The 21934-nt window shown below is 46.8% G+C and overlaps 1 protein-coding gene across 3 annotated transcripts in view; it reads left to right on the top strand.

The window, feature by feature from the left end:
• The first annotated feature begins 3461 nt into the window (after nucleotides 1-3461).
• Nucleotides 3462-21934, top strand: part of tprb (translocated promoter region b, nuclear basket protein) — a 23693-nt gene continuing 5220 nt past the window's right edge. For 2 of the 3 annotated variants that reach the window (XM_031575342.1, XM_031575340.1), the window contains exons 1-42: nucleotides 3462-3646; nucleotides 4209-4313; nucleotides 4393-4466; nucleotides 4551-4647; nucleotides 4851-4954; nucleotides 5517-5681; nucleotides 5830-5922; nucleotides 6034-6114; nucleotides 6287-6374; nucleotides 6462-6602; nucleotides 6741-6844; nucleotides 7097-7294; nucleotides 7604-7711; nucleotides 8038-8267; nucleotides 8548-8711; nucleotides 8967-9103; nucleotides 9367-9515; nucleotides 9758-9920; nucleotides 10425-10559; nucleotides 10956-11096; nucleotides 11383-11548; nucleotides 12392-12558; nucleotides 12641-12793; nucleotides 12998-13114; nucleotides 13204-13407; nucleotides 13741-13925; nucleotides 14138-14285; nucleotides 14786-14923; nucleotides 15021-15152; nucleotides 15618-15748; nucleotides 16108-16318; nucleotides 16548-16694; nucleotides 17026-17203; nucleotides 17471-17667; nucleotides 17804-17880; nucleotides 18452-18645; nucleotides 18912-19241; nucleotides 19517-19647; nucleotides 19789-19863; nucleotides 20273-20470; nucleotides 20723-20857; nucleotides 21482-21578. In XM_031575342.1, coding sequence (XP_031431202.1) covers nucleotides 3496-3646; nucleotides 4209-4313; nucleotides 4393-4466; nucleotides 4551-4647; nucleotides 4851-4954; nucleotides 5517-5681; nucleotides 5830-5922; nucleotides 6034-6114; nucleotides 6287-6374; nucleotides 6462-6602; nucleotides 6741-6844; nucleotides 7097-7294; nucleotides 7604-7711; nucleotides 8038-8267; nucleotides 8548-8711; nucleotides 8967-9103; nucleotides 9367-9515; nucleotides 9758-9920; nucleotides 10425-10559; nucleotides 10956-11096; nucleotides 11383-11548; nucleotides 12392-12558; nucleotides 12641-12793; nucleotides 12998-13114; nucleotides 13204-13407; nucleotides 13741-13925; nucleotides 14138-14285; nucleotides 14786-14923; nucleotides 15021-15152; nucleotides 15618-15748; nucleotides 16108-16318; nucleotides 16548-16694; nucleotides 17026-17203; nucleotides 17471-17667; nucleotides 17804-17880; nucleotides 18452-18645; nucleotides 18912-19241; nucleotides 19517-19647; nucleotides 19789-19863; nucleotides 20273-20470; nucleotides 20723-20857; nucleotides 21482-21578 — 6139 coding nt within the window. In that variant the 5' untranslated portion in view covers nucleotides 3462-3495. The remainder of the gene's footprint in view (nucleotides 3647-4208; nucleotides 4314-4392; nucleotides 4467-4550; nucleotides 4648-4850; nucleotides 4955-5516; nucleotides 5682-5829; nucleotides 5923-6033; nucleotides 6115-6286; nucleotides 6375-6461; nucleotides 6603-6740; nucleotides 6845-7096; nucleotides 7295-7603; nucleotides 7712-8037; nucleotides 8268-8547; nucleotides 8712-8966; nucleotides 9104-9366; nucleotides 9516-9757; nucleotides 9921-10424; nucleotides 10560-10955; nucleotides 11097-11382; nucleotides 11549-12391; nucleotides 12559-12640; nucleotides 12794-12997; nucleotides 13115-13203; nucleotides 13408-13740; nucleotides 13926-14137; nucleotides 14286-14785; nucleotides 14924-15020; nucleotides 15153-15617; nucleotides 15749-16107; nucleotides 16319-16547; nucleotides 16695-17025; nucleotides 17204-17470; nucleotides 17668-17803; nucleotides 17881-18451; nucleotides 18646-18911; nucleotides 19242-19516; nucleotides 19648-19788; nucleotides 19864-20272; nucleotides 20471-20722; nucleotides 20858-21481; nucleotides 21579-21934) is intronic. The other variant, XM_012839532.2, reaches the window with a different exon arrangement.

Here is a 21934-nt window from a genome sequence, read left to right as displayed (position 1 = left end):
ATTTGGCAACTATCTGACTGTAAGATTTCTGGAAGCCTACTGTAGCCTGCTGCGGTCTACTGCTTTTACACAAAAGCCCCTTAATGGTAAAACCATGACTTAACCAGACAGGGAATGGGGGATCTGCATTTTGTTGTCAAAATGCTCAGTACTTGTACTCTGTGCAATGACAATAAAGTTGAATCTAATCTAATCGAATCTAATCTGAATCTGCAGTCAATTTTAAATTTCACTTTTCGCTTTTGTCTAAATGCTCTTCAAAGCCATTCCATCAGCCCTTCTTAACTATACTGTCAGAAGCGTTATTATGCCTCTTAATGAACTGATTCATTCAAAGCCCATTCACACACATACCCACATCACTCAAGTTACACCTGAGTTCAGTTATCAGGGCTTTCTTTGATTCAGCGTCCGGGAAAAACTGCAACTTCAGGACTGAAAGAGAGTAAAGGAGTGGAGTGAAATTAACGCTGAACCACGCTATTGATTTTCAAAAGAGATGTTAACATTCCTATCTCTTTTACCTGTATTTGGTATTATTTCTGTCTGTTTTTGGCATGACGGAAGGATGATGATGATGATGGTGATGATGATGATGATATAATAATCCTGCATTGCCTTTCCACCTAAGGGTGAAGCAAGTGGGCCCAACACACACACACACACAAAAAATGTGTACACACACCACAAACAGGGTAGGGCACTATGACTCATCCATGGGCCAAGAGGTTGACCAGGGAGAATGGAGCACACACAAACACACACACATGCACATGACAATTTTGCCTACGCAAAATGCACACATACACACTGCTAAAGAAGAGAGGAAAGGTCACACGGGAAGAAGGCATGTGAGTGTATCCCATTAAAACTGTCCCACCTCTTCCGTTTATGTAGCCACCCACTCACACACACACACACACACACACACACACACACACACACACACACACACACACACACACAAACACGAGGCTGCAAAGAAGCCTCCTACAAGCAGCATCCTTATTGAGGTTTGTCACGCAAGGGCAAAGTTACTGAGCTCTATTTGGCGTTTCCATGGTATGTGATCACAGAGAAGTAATACACAGAGACCGAGGTTGAATGAATCACTGGCAGACACACATAGACCCACATGCTGAACTCTTGCACATCATTCTGAAACCTAATTGTTTGAAATGGAGGACAGAAGGTAAAGCGTTTATACCCAAACAACATGTGGCCCATGAACACAATTAACTGGACCATAAAGATTGGCAATAACATTTGTAAACATCATAGCCACATGAACCCATCACTATTAAGGATAAAATTAAGGATAAGGATCTCTACAAGGAGTACAAGGAGTTTACTTCAGTTTTTTTAAATAAGCTTACTTATTTACTTAAATAAGTGTTCCTTGCATTAATGTTTTAAAAAGAGTGCAAACTTTGATTTGGTCTTGTAACTACACTAAGATTTAAGACGGGATATAGTTTGTTTTGAAGAGGTCATTCCGTAACCTTATATTTATATCAACAGATTGGGTTCAGACTAGGGGGAGAGAACAGAAATTAATTCTCTCTCTCTCTCTCTGGGTCTCCCTCTGTGTGTGTGTATGTGTGTGTGGTGTGTGTGTGTGTGTGTGTGTGTGTGTGTGTTTGTATATAGGCTGTGTGGGTGACTACACGCATTACTACAACCTCATATTTTTCTTCTATGCACAACCTTTATGAGCCAGACACCCTACTGTAAGAGCTTCACTGCCGCAAGACATACACGACACCTTACATTCCTGCTCTCATTAACATCATTCCACTGGGCTTAATCATATCCTCCTCTCACCTTTATCTTACAGGTAGACACACACACATGCTCAAACACACACACACACACACACACACACACACACACACACACACACACACACACACACACACACACACACGCACACACACACACACACATACATAAAACAGCTGCTTGGCCTCATTCTAAATAGTGAATCAGCTGAATTTCAAATCTCATCAATTGCAATGCAGTTATTTCCTTACTTTATTTTTCATCATTACTACAAATACTTAAAAGCCCTCTCTTTGTGTCAAATCCACCGCCTTGCATATGCATTAGCTATAGGAACAGTATGTACTGCCAACAGACTTAATGTACAAAACCCAATGATCAGACCAATGGCTGTTTTTACAGTCATTGGATCAGACTAGATCTTGTGGTATAATAGTGCCACCTAGTGAATGTAATCATTATGTACAGCTTTGGGAATTGGTGGGCTGCATTGGGGTGCCCACATTATAGCACTGGATCCAGACATGGCAAGAAACTTTGTCTAGCTGCTTAAGATCTTATTGACTAAACAAAGCAATTCTGTATATCCAAATGGCCAGAAGCAGCCCTCCAGACTAGAACTATTTTTTTTAAATTGTATTTATTATTATTATTATCATTATTATTATTATTATTATTATTATTATTATTATTATATATTCTTAAATTTATATTTTGGGCATAATCCCACATTTGAATGTAATACATATGCCTACTATGCCTACGTATGCTTGAGTAGCCTACTCATTTTATGAGATAAAGTTTTACTCTTACTCAAGTAACTATTTTGACAGGTATTTTTTACTTCTACATGAGTCATTATTATAAAGTAACAATACTTTTACTTGAGTACAGCTTGAGCTTGAGTACAACTGTCTGTCTGTCAGCATGCTTTTAGGGCCTATGTTTTTGGGAATGAACCATTAAGCTTGTGATGTGGCTCTCTCCCTCTCTTCAACACACATATTCACCCAATGTGTCAACAAACCTAGGCACCATTAAAAGTATTTCACACTCTCGACTGCCCCTGATCATTTTTTTTTCTCAAAACAACAACATTAACAATATAGGCCTACGGTAACGGCAGTGATTCCAGTACCTGTCGACTCCTCGACGACTTGTTCGGACAATAATGGGTTGAGATTTTGGCAATACCACAAAAAATGTCTAAAAGGAAGGGAATTTGACACACAGACACACAGTCACCATTGTCTTGAAATATTTCCCGGCAACAAGTGAGCAGAATATTCTGATTGGCTTAACTTTGATAAGTTTTTAGTGTTCGATTGGAAAGCATAATGTTAATATGACAGGAATGGTAGTGTATAAAAAAAATCAGTGCACTGAGAGATTAGGAGAGATGCTCCATGGACCACCTCTATGGTTAACTGGAAGTCTGGAAGATTGAAATAAACTTCAGCTCAACGCACTCAGTCTGCCTCTCATTGAAATAGCAACTTCAAGATTTGAAGAAGTTGTTCGCTGCCACAATATCTTGTGGGTACAATGGCGAAAAACAGCTGTATAGCCTACTAGTCACGGAAGACATCCCCCTACTGTCTGTAATGGAGAAACAGTTCTAAACCTCCATTACCGTAGAGGGCAGTATTGCTGTTTTTTACATTTTCGAAACTGATAAAGCAAAACAGGGAAGCTAAATCCCCTGGACAAAAAATGGCGGCAGTGCTGCAGCAGGTGCTTGAACGGACGGAGTTGTCCAGACTTCCAAAGACCGTTCAAAATAAGTTGGAGAAATACATTTCAGACCAGCAAAGTGAGATTGACAGTCTGAAAGCGCAACACGAACAGTTCCGCGTGGATAGTGGTGAGTATAACAATGGAAACTAGTATTTTGGCCTGACTTATGCCCGACAACCTAAGCCCGCTAGCCAGTTATTTAGCCGCTAACGTTAACTTACGTGCTGCTATTTGGTCATTTAGCTAGCTAGCCCGTTTGAAGTGACAAGACATGATGTTTAGGATGTCCGTAGTACTTTATAATGATGTTCACTTCTTATTCAATCTCATAAGCCATCAGGTGTAGTCGGTTTTGGCACACTAACAGTTAGATAGCTAGCTATAGAGCGAACTTAACCGTAGCTAGTTAAGTCAAGGTAAGCCTTAATGTTTTTAAACTTCACACGTATCCAACTTCGTTAGCTAACGTAGCTAGGTAAACGTGGGTCATGGTAACCTTAAACCGTATGACAACTGAGATGAAAACGTATCATTGAGGATATTTATTATGCTAATTTGATATACTGATAATGTTAGTCAAAAAGTCAACCTAGCTTGCATAGCTAATGCCAGAGATCACTTCTAAAATGAATAACTGTTTAAGCCAACTGCCATGCCTGCGAGGAGACTAAACGTGTTTTCAATTTCAGAACAACAGTACTTTGAGGTCGAAAAGCGGTTTGCGGACAGTCAGGATCGGTTCGTTGCGCAGACGCAAGAACTCAGGAGGCTAAAAGAGGACTTTGCTAAGAACGGTAAGTGTGATAACACTGGTACACAAGACAAGGTAAACTGTTTTCAGCGCGATCTCACCCCCGCACCTTCTGTTTGTAGAAGACGAGCTGAGATGCGTGCGCGAAAAGAGAAAAGAATCCGAAGATTCTCAGACGAAATTGGAATCCCAACAGGTAAATGGTCTGAGGAATAGCTGACCACACCGTATAATACAGGAACGTTATTGATATTCTTAATTATTCAACTCGATGTTACAGAACCAGCTCCAAAAAGCCAAGGATGAGCTGGAGGCAGAGAAGAGGGAACTTGTCCGCACCCTGGAGAGGAGGTCTCAGGAGGTGGAACACCAGAGTGGTGAGATTCACCTCTTGTGGATGCACACACACACATATTTTCACCCACCCAAACACTCAGGGTGCTGAATTGTTGACATACTACCTGTCCTGAGATTACCCATAACATTTTGTAAGTAAACATCTGCAGAAGTTTTCTGTGGAAAGTTAATGTGTCTGCTGTTATTATGTGTGGCTACAATCTTTGTCTCTTGCTCTCTCCAGAGGATGTGAAGCGATTGAGTAACAAGCTGGTGGAGGTGAGCACATCCAAGCTGGAACTACAGATGAAGCTGGATGAGCTAGAGTCCTCTGAAGTCTCTATTAAGGTAATGATTAAACTCATCAGTTTCAGAGGGACAGCTGTGACTGGTGCTTGTTTGTGTGTGGGCCAACATTCATTTGTTCAGGTTTGAAATCTGCTAGCATTTATGTCCAACAGGAACATAGGCATGAATCATAGGGATGTAGCTGCTATGATCAGTGCCATAATTCAATGGCTTTGTGAAGGAACAAAATGGGGTTTACATTTCTATCAGTATGGAGAACTGTAATGGTAATTTTAATAGTTGCATTGATACTGACATCTTTGACCACTAGTGTGAATGCTCTACCATATTACCAGAACCGAAGGCATATATTTATGCAAGTTCATTCCAAGGCCTTTTAGTGTGTGTTTTCCCTTGGTGCAACTAAAGCATTCTGCTTTGTGTGTGTGAGCATGTCTGGCCAAAAGAACCTTTAGCTCAGGCACTCTAGCAAGAAATGTAAGTGGAGTGACCTGACCTTTGACAGTGGGTTGTGTGCGTAATAAGTGCAGAAAATGCATGTAGCAAATTGAAGTCAGAGTTGGTCCCTAACCCTGGCATTGGTGTGTGGATGTGTGTACAGTACAAGGAGAAGCGTATGGAGCAAGAGAGGGAGCTGCTGCAGAATCAGTTGGACTGGATGAACTCTGAGCTGAAGACCAAGAGCGAGGAGCTGATGAGCCTCTCCCGCCAAAGGGGGAATGAGGTCCTGGAGCTCAAGTGCAGCGTGGAGAACAAGCAGGATGAGGTATGCACCCAGCCTGACCATTAGGGGGCAGCCTTAGCGATACCTGACTCTCCACAGTTCTGTATCCCACAATTTTATCAACGTATATACATTTTTCACATGTATGTAGTATGAAAGGTTATGCCATTGTTTGTTTACTTTTAAACAGATCACCAGACTTCAAGACCAAATAACCAATCTGAAAACATTAAATGAAAACAACCAGAAGAGAGCTGAAGATCTGATCCACAAACTGAAGGAGGTGAGTTTTTTTTTTTTTTTTTTTTTTTTTTTTTTTTAATATAAATCTCAATGTTATTATTGAAACCAGAAAGAAAAGGCTAGTTGTGTTGACCTTGTGTGATTTCTACAGGTCAAAGAGATGCAAGGAACATCAGAGGAGAAATTCCGTAATGAGCTGAATGCAAACATCAAACTCTCCAACCTTTATAAGGTATGGCCTACTTTAATGTCCAGAAAACTTCTCACACTTATTCAAGGACAATTCTTGATCAAAGTCTGCTCAACATTCAAGGAACTGTTGTTTACCCGTATCCTTGACCTTGGTTTGTGTGTGTTGCGTGTTTCGTCCTTTTTCTGTTGGCTTGTGCGTGTGTGTGTGGTAGGGCGCTGCTTCAGACTCTGACTCCAAGGGTGAGGAGCTGAGAGGTGCTGTGGAGGAGCTGCAGAAACTCCTCAAAGAGGCAGGAGAGGGTGAGTGTCCGAACCCCCAACTCTAACAGCATACAACACCTCTCTCAGCAATGCAGTCGCTCAATGTGCTCTTCTGCTCCTCTGTAGCTAATAAAGCTTTTGAGGTGCGTCTGGAGGAGATGGATGGAGAGAGGGCAAAGACGGAGGAAAAGCTGAAAGAGAGAATTGCGGAGCTGGAGAAGGAGTTGGAGAACGCCAACGAGCTCCTTTCCGACGGCAAACGCAGAGGTAAGCGCGTAAACCTTGTTCATCAAAGGCTAATTATCGACCATCATGCCAATGGATGGAAGAATTTGAAACATGCTATTGAGTGGGTAAGGTAGAAACCGTTCACTCGGGTAACTTCAACACATCTGCCACTGTTAGGGAGTGCAGGAGCTGCATCAGTTATGACCGAGGAGCCGCTGACCACCATGTCCCCCACTGCTGCAGCCATCAGCAAATTCAGACCTGGGATGAAACTTACTGAGGTACTCCGAACACACACACACACACCTATACCTATATGGTCACCGCACACATACCTACATGCACACACAGTTAAAGGTCACCCGTAAACTAAAATATGTCGTTGTTGACACTTTCACATTCTAATTCAAATGTTTACTCTCTACTGCCCACAGTTGTGCTGAACATATGTCTGTCTCACACACACACACACACACACACACACACACACACACACACACACACTCTTACATTCTCTCTTTCCCTACCTGCAGCTGTACAGCGCGTACATCGAGGCTCAGGAGCAGCTGCAGCTGGAGCGGCTGGACAACCGGCGGGTGAATAAGTACCTGGATGACATCGTGCAGGAGGTGGAGGCCAAGGCGCCCATCCTCAAGAGGCAGCGTGACGAGCACGAGCGCATGCAGAAGTCTGTGGCCAGCCTCTCCACCAAGCTGGAGCAGGCCGTCAAGGTGAGCTTGCCTACCCACACGCGCAACTCAAACTGTGCGGTATAATTGCAGGGTTTGCTAAATCGCTAGCCTGACGTCATGGGACAGTCAAGTTTTCCTCTTAGGCGTCCAGAAATTTAGCAAGCCTTGAATTGTAGCTGTGTAAGAGGGTACTGCCATGTGTCCACAGAGTTGTAACAGTAATAATGCAAAGTGCTTTACAAATGAGCAGACACAAGAATAGAGAAAAAGAACTCTGTGTGTGTGCGCCTGTAATGTTGTTGAATGGGTCGTATGTGTGTATATCACCAACACGCCTTCATGTTGCAGGAAGTGCATCGTCTGCAGAAGGAGGCTGACGAGGCCAACAAGCGGGCGTCTGTGCTAGATAGAGACAACAAGCGTTGTGACCAGCAGCTCTCCGACCTCTCACAACAGGTAGGCTACAAGCCCATCACAGACCCAACTTCTTAACTTCACAGGAGGGTCAAGTCTGTCAAGACAACACAAAGGCTATGGTGGCTATATTTTCCCCTTTTCCCCTCCATGTGTCATCAAATGTAAACTCCTGGGTGATGGTAGATCTTTCACCTTCACTTGGCAAAATTTCAATATCTAAACTAGTGGGGTAATGACGCTTCACCTGTGTGTCAGATTAGCTATTCATCAGAACAGCAAATATAATTTGATCTTGAAACATCTGCTAGTTAGTATTAGTGTGTTTTAATTTAAATGGCTGATCTCCGTGCACCTAACTCCATCAGGTGCGCGTGCTGCTGATTGAGCTGGAAGAGGCGCGTGGAAACCATGTGGCGCGGGACGACGAGGCGGACAGCTCTGCTGACGTAAGCAGTACCTCGGAGGTCATCTCCCAGCACCTGGTGACCTTCCGCAGTGTGGAGGAGCTGCAGCAGCAGAACCAGCGCCTTTTGGTAGCCCTGCGCGACCTTTGCGAGACCCAGGAGCGCGATGAGATGGAGACCACCTCCAAGAGGTAAGGGGAGGATGTTTGTGTGTGAGGGGAAAAGAACTTGGAAGGATAGAGAAATGTAGAACAACTCCAGCAGTTTAGGAAAATTATTCCCGGGGATAAGGGAGACGGAAGGAAATGCACACATATGTGTAATATGTTACACAATAGTTCCATTATGAGTATGTGTATAAAGAGAAAAATGTAACGTAAGATCGAACTTCATTTCTGCTGAGCTAACAGAGCTTCTCTCTCTCTCTCTCTCTCTCCTTTCTCTTTCTCTTTCTCTCTCTCCCCTCTGCAGGCGCTGTGAGCTGGAAGCCAGCCTGGAGAAGGCCCAGAGTGAGCTGGAGCAGCTGAAGGAGCAGAGGACCATGCAGATGCAGCTGGCTGAGTCTATAGTGCGCCAGAGAGACATGTACCGCATGCTTCTGGCACAGGCCACCGGTGTCTCGCTACCTCAGCCAGGTAATGCCTACACACACACCGAAACACACCCATGCAAATGTGGGTGTGTCCGTCATGCACAGCATGCATGAATGAAAGAAATACACACACACACACACACGCACACAGTCTGTGATGGGGGGGCTACCCACACCACGCTCATAAGAACCACCTCACACATACACGTCAGCTCAGGCAACTGACTGGAAGCATACTGCCACAGCCACCACACTAAGGTGATGTGACACCTGACCTTTGCCTTTTGACCCTCATCAGGAGCTGCGGGCGATGAGGTGTCTTTGACTTCCACGCCACGCCGCTCTCCAGCGACCACGCCCACCACAGCTACACCCACTGTTATCACTCTGCCCGAGTCAACAGAAGCGGTGGAGGCCAAAGCTGCTCTCAAACAGGTAGGCGTCTGATTCAGTGGTGCCTCAGTTTCATTAAGAAACGAAGGCCATTCAACACTAGTATACCAAACCCATCCACTTAACTAGTGCCTGCTTTGTTCTTCTGCAGCCCAGCTGACGTCTGGTTTTGAGACAAATGTTCAGTAGTTGGATTTGTGTATATGTGTTTGTAGCTTTGAGAGTTTAGGATTCATATGTCCAGAAACCTTCATCCCCTGTGTGTGTGTGTGTGTGTGTGTGTGTGTGTGTGTGTGTGTGTGTAGCTGCAGGAGGTGTTCGGGGCTTATAAGAAGGAGCGCGTGGAGAGTGAGCGTGCAGTTGAGAAGACGAATGAGAGGCTGCAGGAGCAGGTCTCTGACCTGCGCTCACAGAACGCCAAGATCTCCACCCAGCTGGAGTTCGCCTCCAAACGGTCAGCACGAGCTAACACACTACTGACACCACAGGGTCTAGCATGGGCTACAGGCATGACCGTCTGACAGCCTATTACTTTCTTTAGCCAGAGTTTGTAGAACAACATGCTCTCAGGGAGAACTGTGTGGATGCTAATTCCACATTATTTTAATGTGGATCATAAAATGAGTAATAGGCTTTACTAGTTTTTTGGCAGTGTGTTTTGTTTTAAGTACTTATTTAAGTGTGTGTGTTCCTAAGGTATGAGATGCTGCAGGATAACGTGGAGGGTTACAGGAAGGAGATCTCCTCATTGAGGGAGAAAGGGCAGAAGATGGGAGCCGTCGCCCAGAAACATGAGCAGGCTGTGAACACCCTCACCCAGGAACTGTGCACCGCCAACGAGAAAATCAACATGGCTGAGGTGAGTTGTGTTTGTGTAGAAGTCGGTGCTCATTTGAGAGCCCACATTTGCATGATGGTTTGAGGTTACTTTGGTTGAAAATGATCATTCACTACTGAGCCAAATGATATCATCTCTTCGAGTTAAGCAATCGAGTTAATACGGCGACCTCTAGTGGTACGTCCTTATATGACACTGAAAACGGGTGATCCCGTGATAATTGATAATCAGAAACTTTCAAATTATTGATGCATGAAAAAGGCATCAATCCAAGTTTATTGAAAGTTCAAAGTTAGTTGTAAATATCCCATGTTCACATGAAGACATTAACACCCGGCAATAAGAAAGTCATTTTTGTGACCTTCCTCCTGCCATGGCCGTGCGTCCATGTGTGACACAAAAATAAATCCTTGATTCGTGAATTGATATTCTGAGTTTTTGTCACTTGCATACAATCTTTACATTCAGATTCTCTTGAGAATGCACATGCGTGAGCTGTAGTTTTGTGTTCTGTCCTACGTGCAGTCACGCCTGGAGTGTCTGCGCAAGGAGAGAGACCTGCTGAAGCTGACTGAGACGCGGCTGACCCAGGAGAAGGAGTCTACCCTCACCCAGCAGCGAGGACAGAGCCTGCTGCTCACCAACCTGCAGGCCATCCAGGTACACTAGCCCCTCACCATTCAGATCATGCTAAGCTAACAGATGAGTCATGGTACTTGTTCAGAGCTACGCTTAACACTTCAGGTGTACATGAGCTCCACTACTACAGACTAAGTAGAAAGTGCATGCTGACTCAAAGAGTGTGCATCCTAACCCGGACCAGGGTAGGGTGGTTTGCATAGGCATATCAACAGAAGGGAAATATTCAGGGGAACTAATAGAGGTATATGAACAGAAACCACACACATAGCTTTTGACATGAAAGTAGACAAATACCTCACAGGTAGGCTTATACTTCACTCTTCAGCATTTGCTAGGGACACAAACATTCCCATCATACAGTGATGTGTGTGTGTGTGTGTGTGTGTGTGTGAATACCTGCATGTGTCTCTCCAGACCACTCTGGAGCGCTCGGAGACGGAGACTCGACAGCACCTGAACAACCAGATTGAGAAGCAGGAGCGGGAGATCGTTCAGCTGCAGAAGAGGCTGGAGAAGGAGGTGGAGCAGAGGCACATGCTCAGCCGCAACCACGACGTAAGCACACGGCCCAGCTCCTGGAGCAGCCCACAGCCCCCTCTGATGGCTCTCTGGCCTCCCTCCTACTTTTCTCCTCTCTCCTCTACCTTCCCTGTTTCCAAAACAACTGTTATTTCCATCTGTATCTGTCTCTTATTGTTTTTTTTTTTTTTTTTAAATCTCCTCTCCTCTTCTCTTCCATCCTCCCTCCTTCTTTACCCTCTGTATATTGTTTTTCACCATCATCTCTGCCTCCTTCCCTCCATCTTGACTTCTCTCTCCGTCTGTGTGTGTGCGCCCCCAGGTGCAGCTGCTGGAGGCCAAGAGGCAGCAGGAGGTGCAGCAGGCTCAGCACCAGCGCACCAGGGAGCAGCTGACGGCCGCCCAGCTGGAGCTCTCCGGCCTCCGCACGCAGCAGAACTCTAGAGAGAGTCTGCCCTCACCCAAGGCCAAGGACTCCGCCACTGGAGGTTAGAAACCCTCACACAGCCACCATAACACGTGGGAATGTTCTAGTGCCTGAGCAGTAGGGCTGAACGATTTGGGGAAATAATCTAATTGCGATTTTTCCCCCCAATATTGCGATTGCGATTTAATATGCGATTTTTAAATTTTTATCCTAATTTTTTTCCCAACAAATCGTAATGAATGATTTCAATATGACCAACACAATATTAGATACATTTACTGTAAAATATTATTTCCCACAATTAAATTTTGTATTTAAACAACAAATAAGATCACGTTTTTAATCGCGAACGTTGCGGTTAGAAAATCGCGTTCTATCATATCGCGATTAAATCGCAAATGCAATTAATCGTTCAGCCCTACTGAGCAGGGTTTTTTTCTGCATAGAGAAAATTTGGGCGCGCGCCTAAGCCTTTTTCCTGAGCGCCTATGACAAATCTTGAGCGCCTAAGGCAAAAAAAAAGTCCGCAAATTAATATTATCATTGATAAACCGGTGCGGTTGTGTGTACACACACACACACACACACACAAGTTGGCTCTTCTCACACATTTTTTTTTTTCACCAATGAAGTGGAAATATGTAAAAAAAATCACGGCACACTTGACGGCCTCTCGCGGCACACCAGTGGTTGACCTCTAATTGATGGCATGTGTGGGATAGCTCCCAGGCTTACCACAGTGGTTTTCTACAGCTGGTCTGTATTACCAGTTCATGATAAGCACACTCTCCTACACCCCTTCTTACCTGGTGTGTGTGTGTGTGTGTGTGTGTGTGTGTGTGTGTGTGTGTGTGTGTGTGTGTGTGTGTGTGTGTGTGTGTGTGTGTGTGTGTCTCTCGCGCAGTGCCGTCAGGCATTCAGGTGGAGATGGAGGAGCTGCGTGGCCGGCTGCGACAGGCTGCGACGGAGCTGGAAGACTTGAAGGAGAGGCTGCAGACGAACGCCGCCAGCAGGGAGCAGTACCGCACCATGTGCCTGAGCCTGGAGGAGTCTCTAGAGAAGGAGAAGGAGGTAAGCATGGGCGGTAACGAACGAAACAAACACTGACAATTAGCATTGATCAGACATCAAATAAATCCCTCTCCCCCCTCAGGTGACTGCTCAGGCCCAGGCATCTGTGGAGGCGCGTCTGAAGGCGGCTGAGGAGGAGCGTAAGCGGCTGGAGGAGAAGCTTCAGGAGGCTGAGCGCGTCAATAAGAGCATGAAAGGGGACAAGGACAAGGCCGTCGCTGCCATCGAACAGCAGGTACGGACACTGTAGAGCACCAAACTCTACAATACAGACATTGGCTTCACAACTGCAGTTGTTGTCCCTGTGGCATGAGATTATAACTCATGAATAAAAGCAAGGGCAACATAATCCTAACACAGATGTTGCTTAGTTCGTCTCATACGGTATACTGGTTTGGAAGTTTTTCAAGTGACTGAGCTGTGTGTGTGTGTTTCTCAGTTGAATGAGCTGAAGAAGACCATAAACAGTACGAAGACTGATCTGGAGAAGGCACAGGAAAGGGCAACCACCGCTACTTCTCAGGAACAGCAGGCCATTCAAGACCGCAAGGAGCAGGTGAGCGTCTGTCTCTGTGTCTCTTTCTCTGAGTGTGTGTTTATGTGCTGGGAAGGTTATTCACTTTAAACGTGATTGTTGTCGTGTAGGCACGTCTGGCGGCGGAGGCGCAGTCGAAGTACGAGCAGGAGGTGCTGCTGCACGCAGCCGACGTGCAGGCCTTGCTGACGACCAAGGCCCAGGCCCAGCAGGCCAACGCTGTCAGGCATCAGCTGGAGGAGAGCGCCCACAGGGCCAGCGCCCAGCTGCTGGAGGCCCGAGTCTCCTGGGAGGAGCAGGAGCGCATGCTCAAGGTGTGTGTTTGGTGGTGGCTAGAGTGTGTGTGTGTGTGTGTGTGTGTGTGTGTGTGTTTGGTGGTGGCTAGTGTGTGTGTGTGTGTGTGTGTGTGTGTGTGTGTGTGTTTGGTGGTGGGTAGAGTGTGTGGTGGGGCCTTTAGTCCTCATCTTATATTCAAAAAGAGTCTAGTGTATCTGTTTCAGGGATGAGGGGATAGTTTAGATTTGGTGTTTATAATGTGGATTAAGCACTCATCTGGATGCAGGAAAGTGATGTGGATAGTTATTTCAGGACTACCCAAATGACCCCTTGTCTTGCTCTCTCTTCCTCCCCTTTCATGCACTTCTCAGGAGGAGGCGTCTAAGGAGGCGTCACGCTCGGAGGACCTGCAGAAGCAGAACTCCCTCCTGCATGACCAGATCCAGAGCCTAAGCAGCAAGATGGCTGCCACGGCCCAGCAGGCCGGCAACCAGAGCACCTTCAACCTCACCCTCAGCGAGGACAAGTCCCAGGAGCAAGTGCTGGAGATCCTCAAGTAAGTTAGCATGTCTTTTCAGGCCATTTCACCCTTCCTGGCTGTGCTTTTTCTCATTATTCTCTAATGGGCTTTAACAATGTAGAACCTAGCAAACTCTTCTGTCTCCACATTAACTTTCTCTCACAACCCCTCGTCTCTCTCTTCCTCCCCTCCGTCTCTCCCTCCACCCCTCTGTCAATCTCTCTGCTCTGCTCTCCCCTCTCTCTCAGGTTCGTGCGCAAGGAGAAGGAGATTGCGGAGACACGTTATGAGATCGCCCAGGCAGAGAGCCTTCGGCAGCGCCTGCGCGTGCAGCAGCTGGAGCACGAGCTGAAGGATCTGCAGGAGAGCCTCAACACCGAGAGGGAGAAGATGCAGGTGCGCAGGCCACACACACACACACACACACACACACACACACACACACACACACACACACACACACACACACACACACACACACACACACACACACATACACATACACATACACATACACATACACACAAACACAACAGAGCCCAGAGACCTAGGGGCTCCCCTGCAGATATGTCCCAAAAGCAGTGGCCTCCTTATTAAGGGATGGGTCTTTGTTCCTATTCAGCGTTAAAGGTGGAAAATCTGAAATTGCATTACAGGCCATTAGTAGTGCAAATAACTTTGATTATTTCAATCGGAAATATGAGGTAATACTTCCATTCACATATAAAGGCTTTAGGTAGCAGATTGAGTCGCATGAAGTGAAGTTGCTTGTGCCAGGTCTCTTTAGTGGGAATCATTCCCACAGGCATCCGTAGGTGAAAGGCTGCCTGCTCGGTCTGATTGTCACAGATGTTGAATTATGGCTATTGACTAATGACCTTTGACCCCTGGCGTAGGTGACTGCCCGTTCACTGGCGCAGCACGAGGTGCTGATGAAAAAGACTGAGACCATGAACGTGCTAGTGGAGAGCAACAAGCTCCTAAGGGAGGAGAAGGACCGACTCCAGATGGAGCTGGAGCAGGCGCATAGCAAGGTGTGGTGGAGTGTGTGTGTGTGGTTAAAGTGAAAGTGCACAAACCCCGGATGGGCTGACTGGTGTTTGAGAGTGACATTGTGTGTGTGTGTTACAGGTGAGCAAGCAGGAGCAATCCATCATGCCCATCCAGGAGTCCAACGCAGAGCTGAGTGAGAAGAGCGGGATGCTGCAGGCCGAAAAGAAGCTCCTAGAGGAGGACATCAAACGCTGGAAAGCACGCACACAGGTGAGTAAACACACACAAACACACAAAAGCTCGTATTATTATAAGATGGGGATACACTGCTTACAGTCAGGGAGTCATATGCACACACTCGCATAGTCACTTCCTACCAGCCCAATGTTTATGAAACTTGGGTGAAACGGGTAGCATGGGTCAAGGAAGAATCCTTTAAGTTCTGGAGTGGATCTGGACCCCGTGGCGGGTCCATGAATATATATATTTTTTTTCACTTTTGCGAACCGTGCGAGATTAGGCCTTGGACGGGGGTCAGCGCTGTCCTGGTGCATTTCCAGTTTCATTTGTGACCAGCAAAAAACTGACTTGAGAATTGTGTATACAGCTGCACACTTGGTGTGCTTTGTCATATATACTATATGGTATGTTTTTTTTACCATATATACCATACCATATGTTAACCATACATTGTGATCCATTTGATCATCACCAATTTTGTGTGTGTGTGTGTAGCATCTATTGAGCCAGCAGAAGGATGTCGACCCAGAGGAGTACAAGCGTCTGCACACCGAGAGAGAATCTCACCTCAAACGCATCCAGCAGCTCAATGAGGAGAACAGCAAGCTCAAGGCAGATGCCACCAGGTCAGCCATGTGCACACACACACACACACACACGCACACACAAGCTCAAGTTTCTTTTTTATTAAAAACATTTGCACCTCCCTCCCTCCTGTTTGCACTTCTGAGTGCATGCAGTACTATGAAGATGTGCTCACAATGACCTATAGTTTTTTTTTACTAACAATAATTTGACCAGCAAACTAAATATACCTAAAATCTATTTCACTTACTTTAAAAAAAAAAGAATGTTTGAAAACATCTAAATATGGCATGTCCTATTGACAAGCCAATGCAGGAGATGGAAAATAACTGCATTGACAAATGCCTAAAAACTTTCATCATGTCTCACGAGTCCTGCGTGTCCCCCTGTGTCTGAGTAGGAGCAGTGGCGCGGTGACGTCCCTGCAGTCGCAGCTGACGGCGCTGCGGGAGAACCTGGGCAAGCTGACGGCGGAGCGGGACGGGGCCAAGCGCGACCTGGAGGCCAAGAACCACGACCTGCAGGAGAGGCTGAAGACCATCACGCAGGTCAAGAAGATCGGTCGCCGCTACAAGACCCAGTATGAGGAGCTCAAGGAGGAGCATGACAAGGTGAGGTGGTCCCACTGCTGTCTCAGTCAGGTGGTTTGGGTACAATAGGGTATACCAGACTGGAAGAAAATTCAAAATTTCAAATCCATAATATTTATTTTGAAAATGCTGTGTAGGCATGTAGAATTGACACCTATAGTAGTGGATTCTGGATCTGTTCCAGAATCATACAGCTGTTGTCTTGAATGAAATGTCTGTGTGTGTGTGTGCACGGATGTACGCTCTCCAGATGGTGGCGGCTGCAGCAGCGACCCCAGCTCCCGACCCTGAGGCCCAGCAGGCCTTGACCCAGGAGCTGCAGACAGTCAAAGAGTCTCTCACCCAGAGCCAGGCTCGCAGCACCAAGCTGGAGGCCCAGCTAGAGACCCTCAACAAGGTAGGTGTTCATGAGAGAGAGGGAGAGTGTGTGAGTGTATGTCTGGGAATGTGTAGGAGACACCCCATACTCATTAGATCAAGCAGAAGTAGTTTTTTATTTATTTATTTTTTTTCTCCCCCAAGTGTGTGTGTGTTTACATTGATGCTCAAGAATGGCTCAGTGGAGGGATGAGGGTGCTTTCAGACCACGCGCTTAGCAATGTATTTGTATATGGACATTCAGTGTTGTAAATCAGGTGTGTGTGCCTACAGGCATGTTTACTGAAACAATGTTAAATGTGTTGAACATCATGCATGGCACAAATGTATATTGTGTGTGTGTGTGTTAGACGGCGGGCGAGCGGGAGACCGAGGCACGTACAGCACAGGAAGAGCTGACTCGCCTGAGGCAGGAGGTGCAGGATAAGACTGCCCAGGAGGAGGCGCTGCGCCACCAGATGACCGAGAAGGAGGAGCGCACCAAAAAGGCCATAATGGGAGCCCGCCAGAAGATCCGGCAGGTTATTGGTGAGGCTACGCAAAACACACACACACACACACACACACTCCAGCCCATGCTGTTACTGTGGTCTTTATGATATCAATGTCCAACACACACACACACACACATGCTCTTGCATCTATACACTATACACAATCATTTCAAGGATGTACGTACATATTTTCACACGTGTAAAAAGCTGTCACTGCTCGACTCATCAGTGTCACCCAGCATTAGGTAGGACTGTGATGTCAGCGTCTGTTCTCTGCTGACCTCTGACCTTTGCCCCCCAGGAGAGAAGGAGGCTCTACAGAAGGAGACGGAGGAGCTGCGCCAGCAACGTGAGGAGCTGGAGGTGCGGGTGAGCGCGCTCCGCTCCCAGTATGAGGGCCGTCTGTCCCGGCAGGAGCGGGAGCTGCGGGAGCTGCGTGACCAGCACGACCGCCACACAGAGCCCAGGGAGGAGCCCGCAGAACCCGGGCCCAGCAAGGTACGCATGCACTCCCCCATGGAGCAGCACATGGACATGTGTCAGCGGTACCTGGTTCATAAACTTGGCTGCTGACACACTTACACACCTGGAGTCCAATGATTCATATGGCTACTAAGCATGTCCTTCATTTTAGGTACCGGAGCAGCAGAGGACCACTGAGCAGAGACCCAAAAACCTGAAGCCCACCCAGCAGGCAGCAGAGCGTGGAAGGTACCTAGGAAAAACAGACACAAACACACAAAGCTGATCATTTTATTTGGATCGGCAGTAAAATATCACAGTATCCAAACAGTGTTTAGAGCCAGCTGTGTTATACAAGACAAGAAAAAATGCATACATATTATGATAATGGGGACAGTCTTCCCTTAGACCTAAAGGCTGCCAGCTGATGCAGAGTAATATCTAGCAAGTTCTTTCAAGTCTCTCTTTTTCAGTACAGCCATTTGCAAACCCCTAACACAGAGACTATGAACATGACCCAGACTACCATATGTCAGAGCCATCAGTTCACAGTTGTAGCCACACTGTGGGGGCATTTGATTAAGGCTGGAATTATGAGCTTGGACGCTGCCTTTAGAGTTGAACTAGGCACAATATGGTCAGGAATCTCATGAGCCGTCATTAACATTCTGAGCTCTATCGGCGTTTTTGGCAGCAATTGCGCTGGGTGTACAGTTGTTACAGATGCATGTTCAGTGTAGTGTTCAGTGGCACACAGGCTATACTCCAGCCTATAGTAATTGAGGCCTCACTTGTGTTTTTGTCTCCCTCTGGTGAGCAGCGCCAGCTCCTCAGAGACCCCCACGGCCAACATCAAGCCCACCCCTGTGGTGGCCACGCCCAGCAAGCCTGCACCCAGTCAGGGCAACAAGCCCACCCCCCGCGCCAGCATCCGACCAATGGTCACCCCCGCGCCCGTGCCCACGCCCACTCCCACCGCCACAGTCATGCCCACCACCCAGGAGACACAGGAGGGTGAGTTTGAGTGGGGGGTTATTATGCTGTAATCAAGTATGCATTCTGTGAGTGCTGTTTGTGTTCATTTTAATATATCTGTTTGTGAATTGAATGCCTATGAAGAACATATGCACTTGTATGCCAATGGTCTCACACAAACACACTATGGTGAAAATAGTATTGGCAGGACCACCATAATAGACTGAAAGTTTAGATATTCTGTAGAATGGCCACACACACACACACAGTTCACTTTGTCACTGAACTAAACTGAACCGCATCAGCCCACCATAGCCCGCCTTCACGGATCCTGATCCTGACCCTTGGCCCTTCTGCCCCTGCAGCCCAGCCGTCGAGCGAGGGCCCCGTGGAGCACATGTACGGCAGCACCAGCGGCACGGTGCGTTCCACCAGCCCCAACGTGCAGTCCTCCTCTCTGGGCTCCTCCATGCTGGCCCCCCAGAGCCAGGCCACTGCCTTCGTCCAGCCCACCCAGACCGTGGCCCCCAGCGAGCCGGCCAATCCGGAGCCCGCGCCTGCTCCCGTCATGATGGAGGCCACACCCAGCTCCCAGGTGGAGAGACCCTCCACCTCCACGGCAGTGTTTGGGACAGGTAAGGCCCTACATATCTACTCCACTCTGATAACATAAGGCTTACTCACATATGTAGTATTATACATTTTATTTATATACCACCTTTCAGGCAGGAACATGTCTATGTAGAACAGTTTATTATTTATATAACCTTCATTTAATATTTACTTGTATAGATCACACACATATTTATATATATGCCTGACTGCACAGCACTTTATACAACACAAGTGTGCTAAGAAAGCCATGTAAAGACATCCCGGTGTTAACCTTTGCCCTCTGACCCCGCTGTAGTGTCAGCCACACAGGGTTCATCCATGAACAAGCGCGTGCGAGAGGAGGAGCAAGAGGGGACGAGCGCAGACACAGAGACCCCAGAGGAGCCCAGCAAGAGAGCCCGCCTTGTCCAGAGAGTGGGGCCTGAGGTCAGACACACACACACACACACACACACACACACTCTCTCTTTCCAAATACTAGAGAGAACACTGTTGTGGAGAGGTCTATTTGTCCTTTTTTTTCCCCACCCTTGACTCTGTCTCCGTGTGTGTGTGTTCCTGTCTCAGGAGGAGGTGATGGAGGACAGCACAGAGGCTGAGAGTGTGGTTCCTGGTGAGAGTCAGGAGGCAGATGTCTCACAGGTATGAAGGAGGAAGTGTTTATTTAGCCTTCTTGGGCAAACCTGTCTTGGTTTAGGACTGGACTGTGAATGTGTACAAGCATCTTTATATGTGAAGGGCTTGAGTATTATTGGCTGTCAGTTCTGTGTTGGGACATACACCCATTAAAAGTGTTAATGGGTACTTGGCCTGTACCGTGCATCTTCCTTTTAAAGGCTCAGTTTGCAATTATGGCGAAAGGTTGTTGATATTGGAGCTCAATTTTGAGCGCACACACACAGAACAGACAGCCTGAGGACTGTGAGGAGCAATTAGCTGATCTTGAAAACGTTTTGGATTAGAAATCACGGACTGCACCTTTTTAAGCTTGTTTTGTATGTGTGGGCCTATTGTTAATTGTACGCTACCTGTACTGACTGTGTTTGATTAGGAGCTGGAAGAGTACCCGGTGCTGGCCGAGGTAGACGACGAGGCGGGAGGCTCCCAGTCGGTCCCCGTAGAGACCTCGCAGGAGGGCGAAGCCCCGCAGCAGAGTGTCATCGTCATCGTCAGCGACTCTGAGAGCGAGGCCGAGCAGGAGGGCGAGAGTGAGGAAGAGGTGGAGGAGGAAGAGGAGGAGGAGGAGCAGGTAAACGTCCATACACTTGCCGTCCATCAGATTGACCTCCCAGGAAGGGTACACACACACACACACACACACACACACACACACACACACACACACACACACACAATCACTTCACCTGAGTATTCCAAACGATGTACATATTTTTTGTTAATCCTGTTGATCAACCCTCCATTTGGATATATGCCTTACGGTTTTATTATATGCGAGATTTCCCTTTGAGCTTAACAAGAAGAACATTGCGTTTGTGAACAGGACTATGACGAAGAAGAGGAGGAAGAGGAGGAGGAAGATGAAGATGACGGTGGCATGGGTGAGGAGGGAGAGGAGAGCAACGAGGGAAGTGGCAGCGGAGAGGGCAACGAGGCGTATGAGGGCGACGAGCAGGAGGTGAGCATCTAACCCAGCGCCCACAGACACACACACACACACACACATATATGCATAAGCTAGTTTCGTTGAATGCATATATATAATATAATATATATGTAATGTATTTTACAATTTAAATCATATGTATCCCTGCTTACACTTCAGGATCTTACACAACACAAACAGCTGCTTGCAAACTGTGTGTGTGTGTGTGTGTGTGTGTGTGGGCGGGTGAGTGTATGGTGGGTGGGTGGAGGTTGGCAGGTCATGCATGCATGTGTTCTAAGTGTGTGTATTCACGGTCATTAAATGTACCGAAGCCCAAATGGGAACAAGTGAGTCACGGCACTGTCAAGGTTGCCATATTGCATCACCATGACAGCTTCCTGTCTATTCCCAGAATTCCCTGCTCTGTCTGGTTTATGTGTGACAGTAAGTGTCAGGGAAAAGTTGATTCAACAAGTCATTTTGCTTTTATCTTCATTTCTCTCTCGCTCTCTCTTTTTCTTTCTTTCTTTCTGTCTCTCTCTTTCTTTCTCTCTCTTTCTCTTTCTTTCTTTCTTTCTTTCTTTCTTTCTTTCTCTCTCTCTCTCTCTCTCTCTCTCTCTCTCTCTCTCTCTCTCTCTCTCTCTCTTCACTCAGGGGGCGGAGGTGACCGACCCCGGCACAGAGACGGAGGAGAGTCTGGGAGCAACGGACTCCACCCAGCAACGCCTCGCAGATTCCCAGACATTCAGTGGTACGCCTGTCTGTCTGTCCCCCCTTCTTTCCTTCTACCAACCTGTCTGTGTTAAAGCTATGGAATGCCAGACTTCCCCTCTGTTTCATATCAGAAGAATGTACCTTTCATTCTGTTTGGATTTGCCATGGGCAGCCACTTCCTCACTTAGATGGGCGGCTGCACCCCTTTATCGCTCTTTTGTCTTTGGATTATTTTACATGTTTTTTTAGTCAATATGCTTGTTCATAGACCCTAGGGTGGGAACAGTGGAACATTCCACATCATAACAGTAGAGCACAGTTTTAACGATCATTTCCCTTCTTCTGTTTATTGTAAAAACCCAGGAAACTAACCGTTTCAAGTGATTGTATTTT

Source organism: Clupea harengus, chromosome 10 (genome assembly GCF_900700415.2).
Source record: "Clupea harengus chromosome 10, Ch_v2.0.2, whole genome shotgun sequence".
Taxonomy (NCBI): Eukaryota; Metazoa; Chordata; class Actinopteri; order Clupeiformes; family Clupeidae; genus Clupea; species Clupea harengus.
This window is presented reverse-complemented; position numbering and strand designations above follow the sequence as displayed.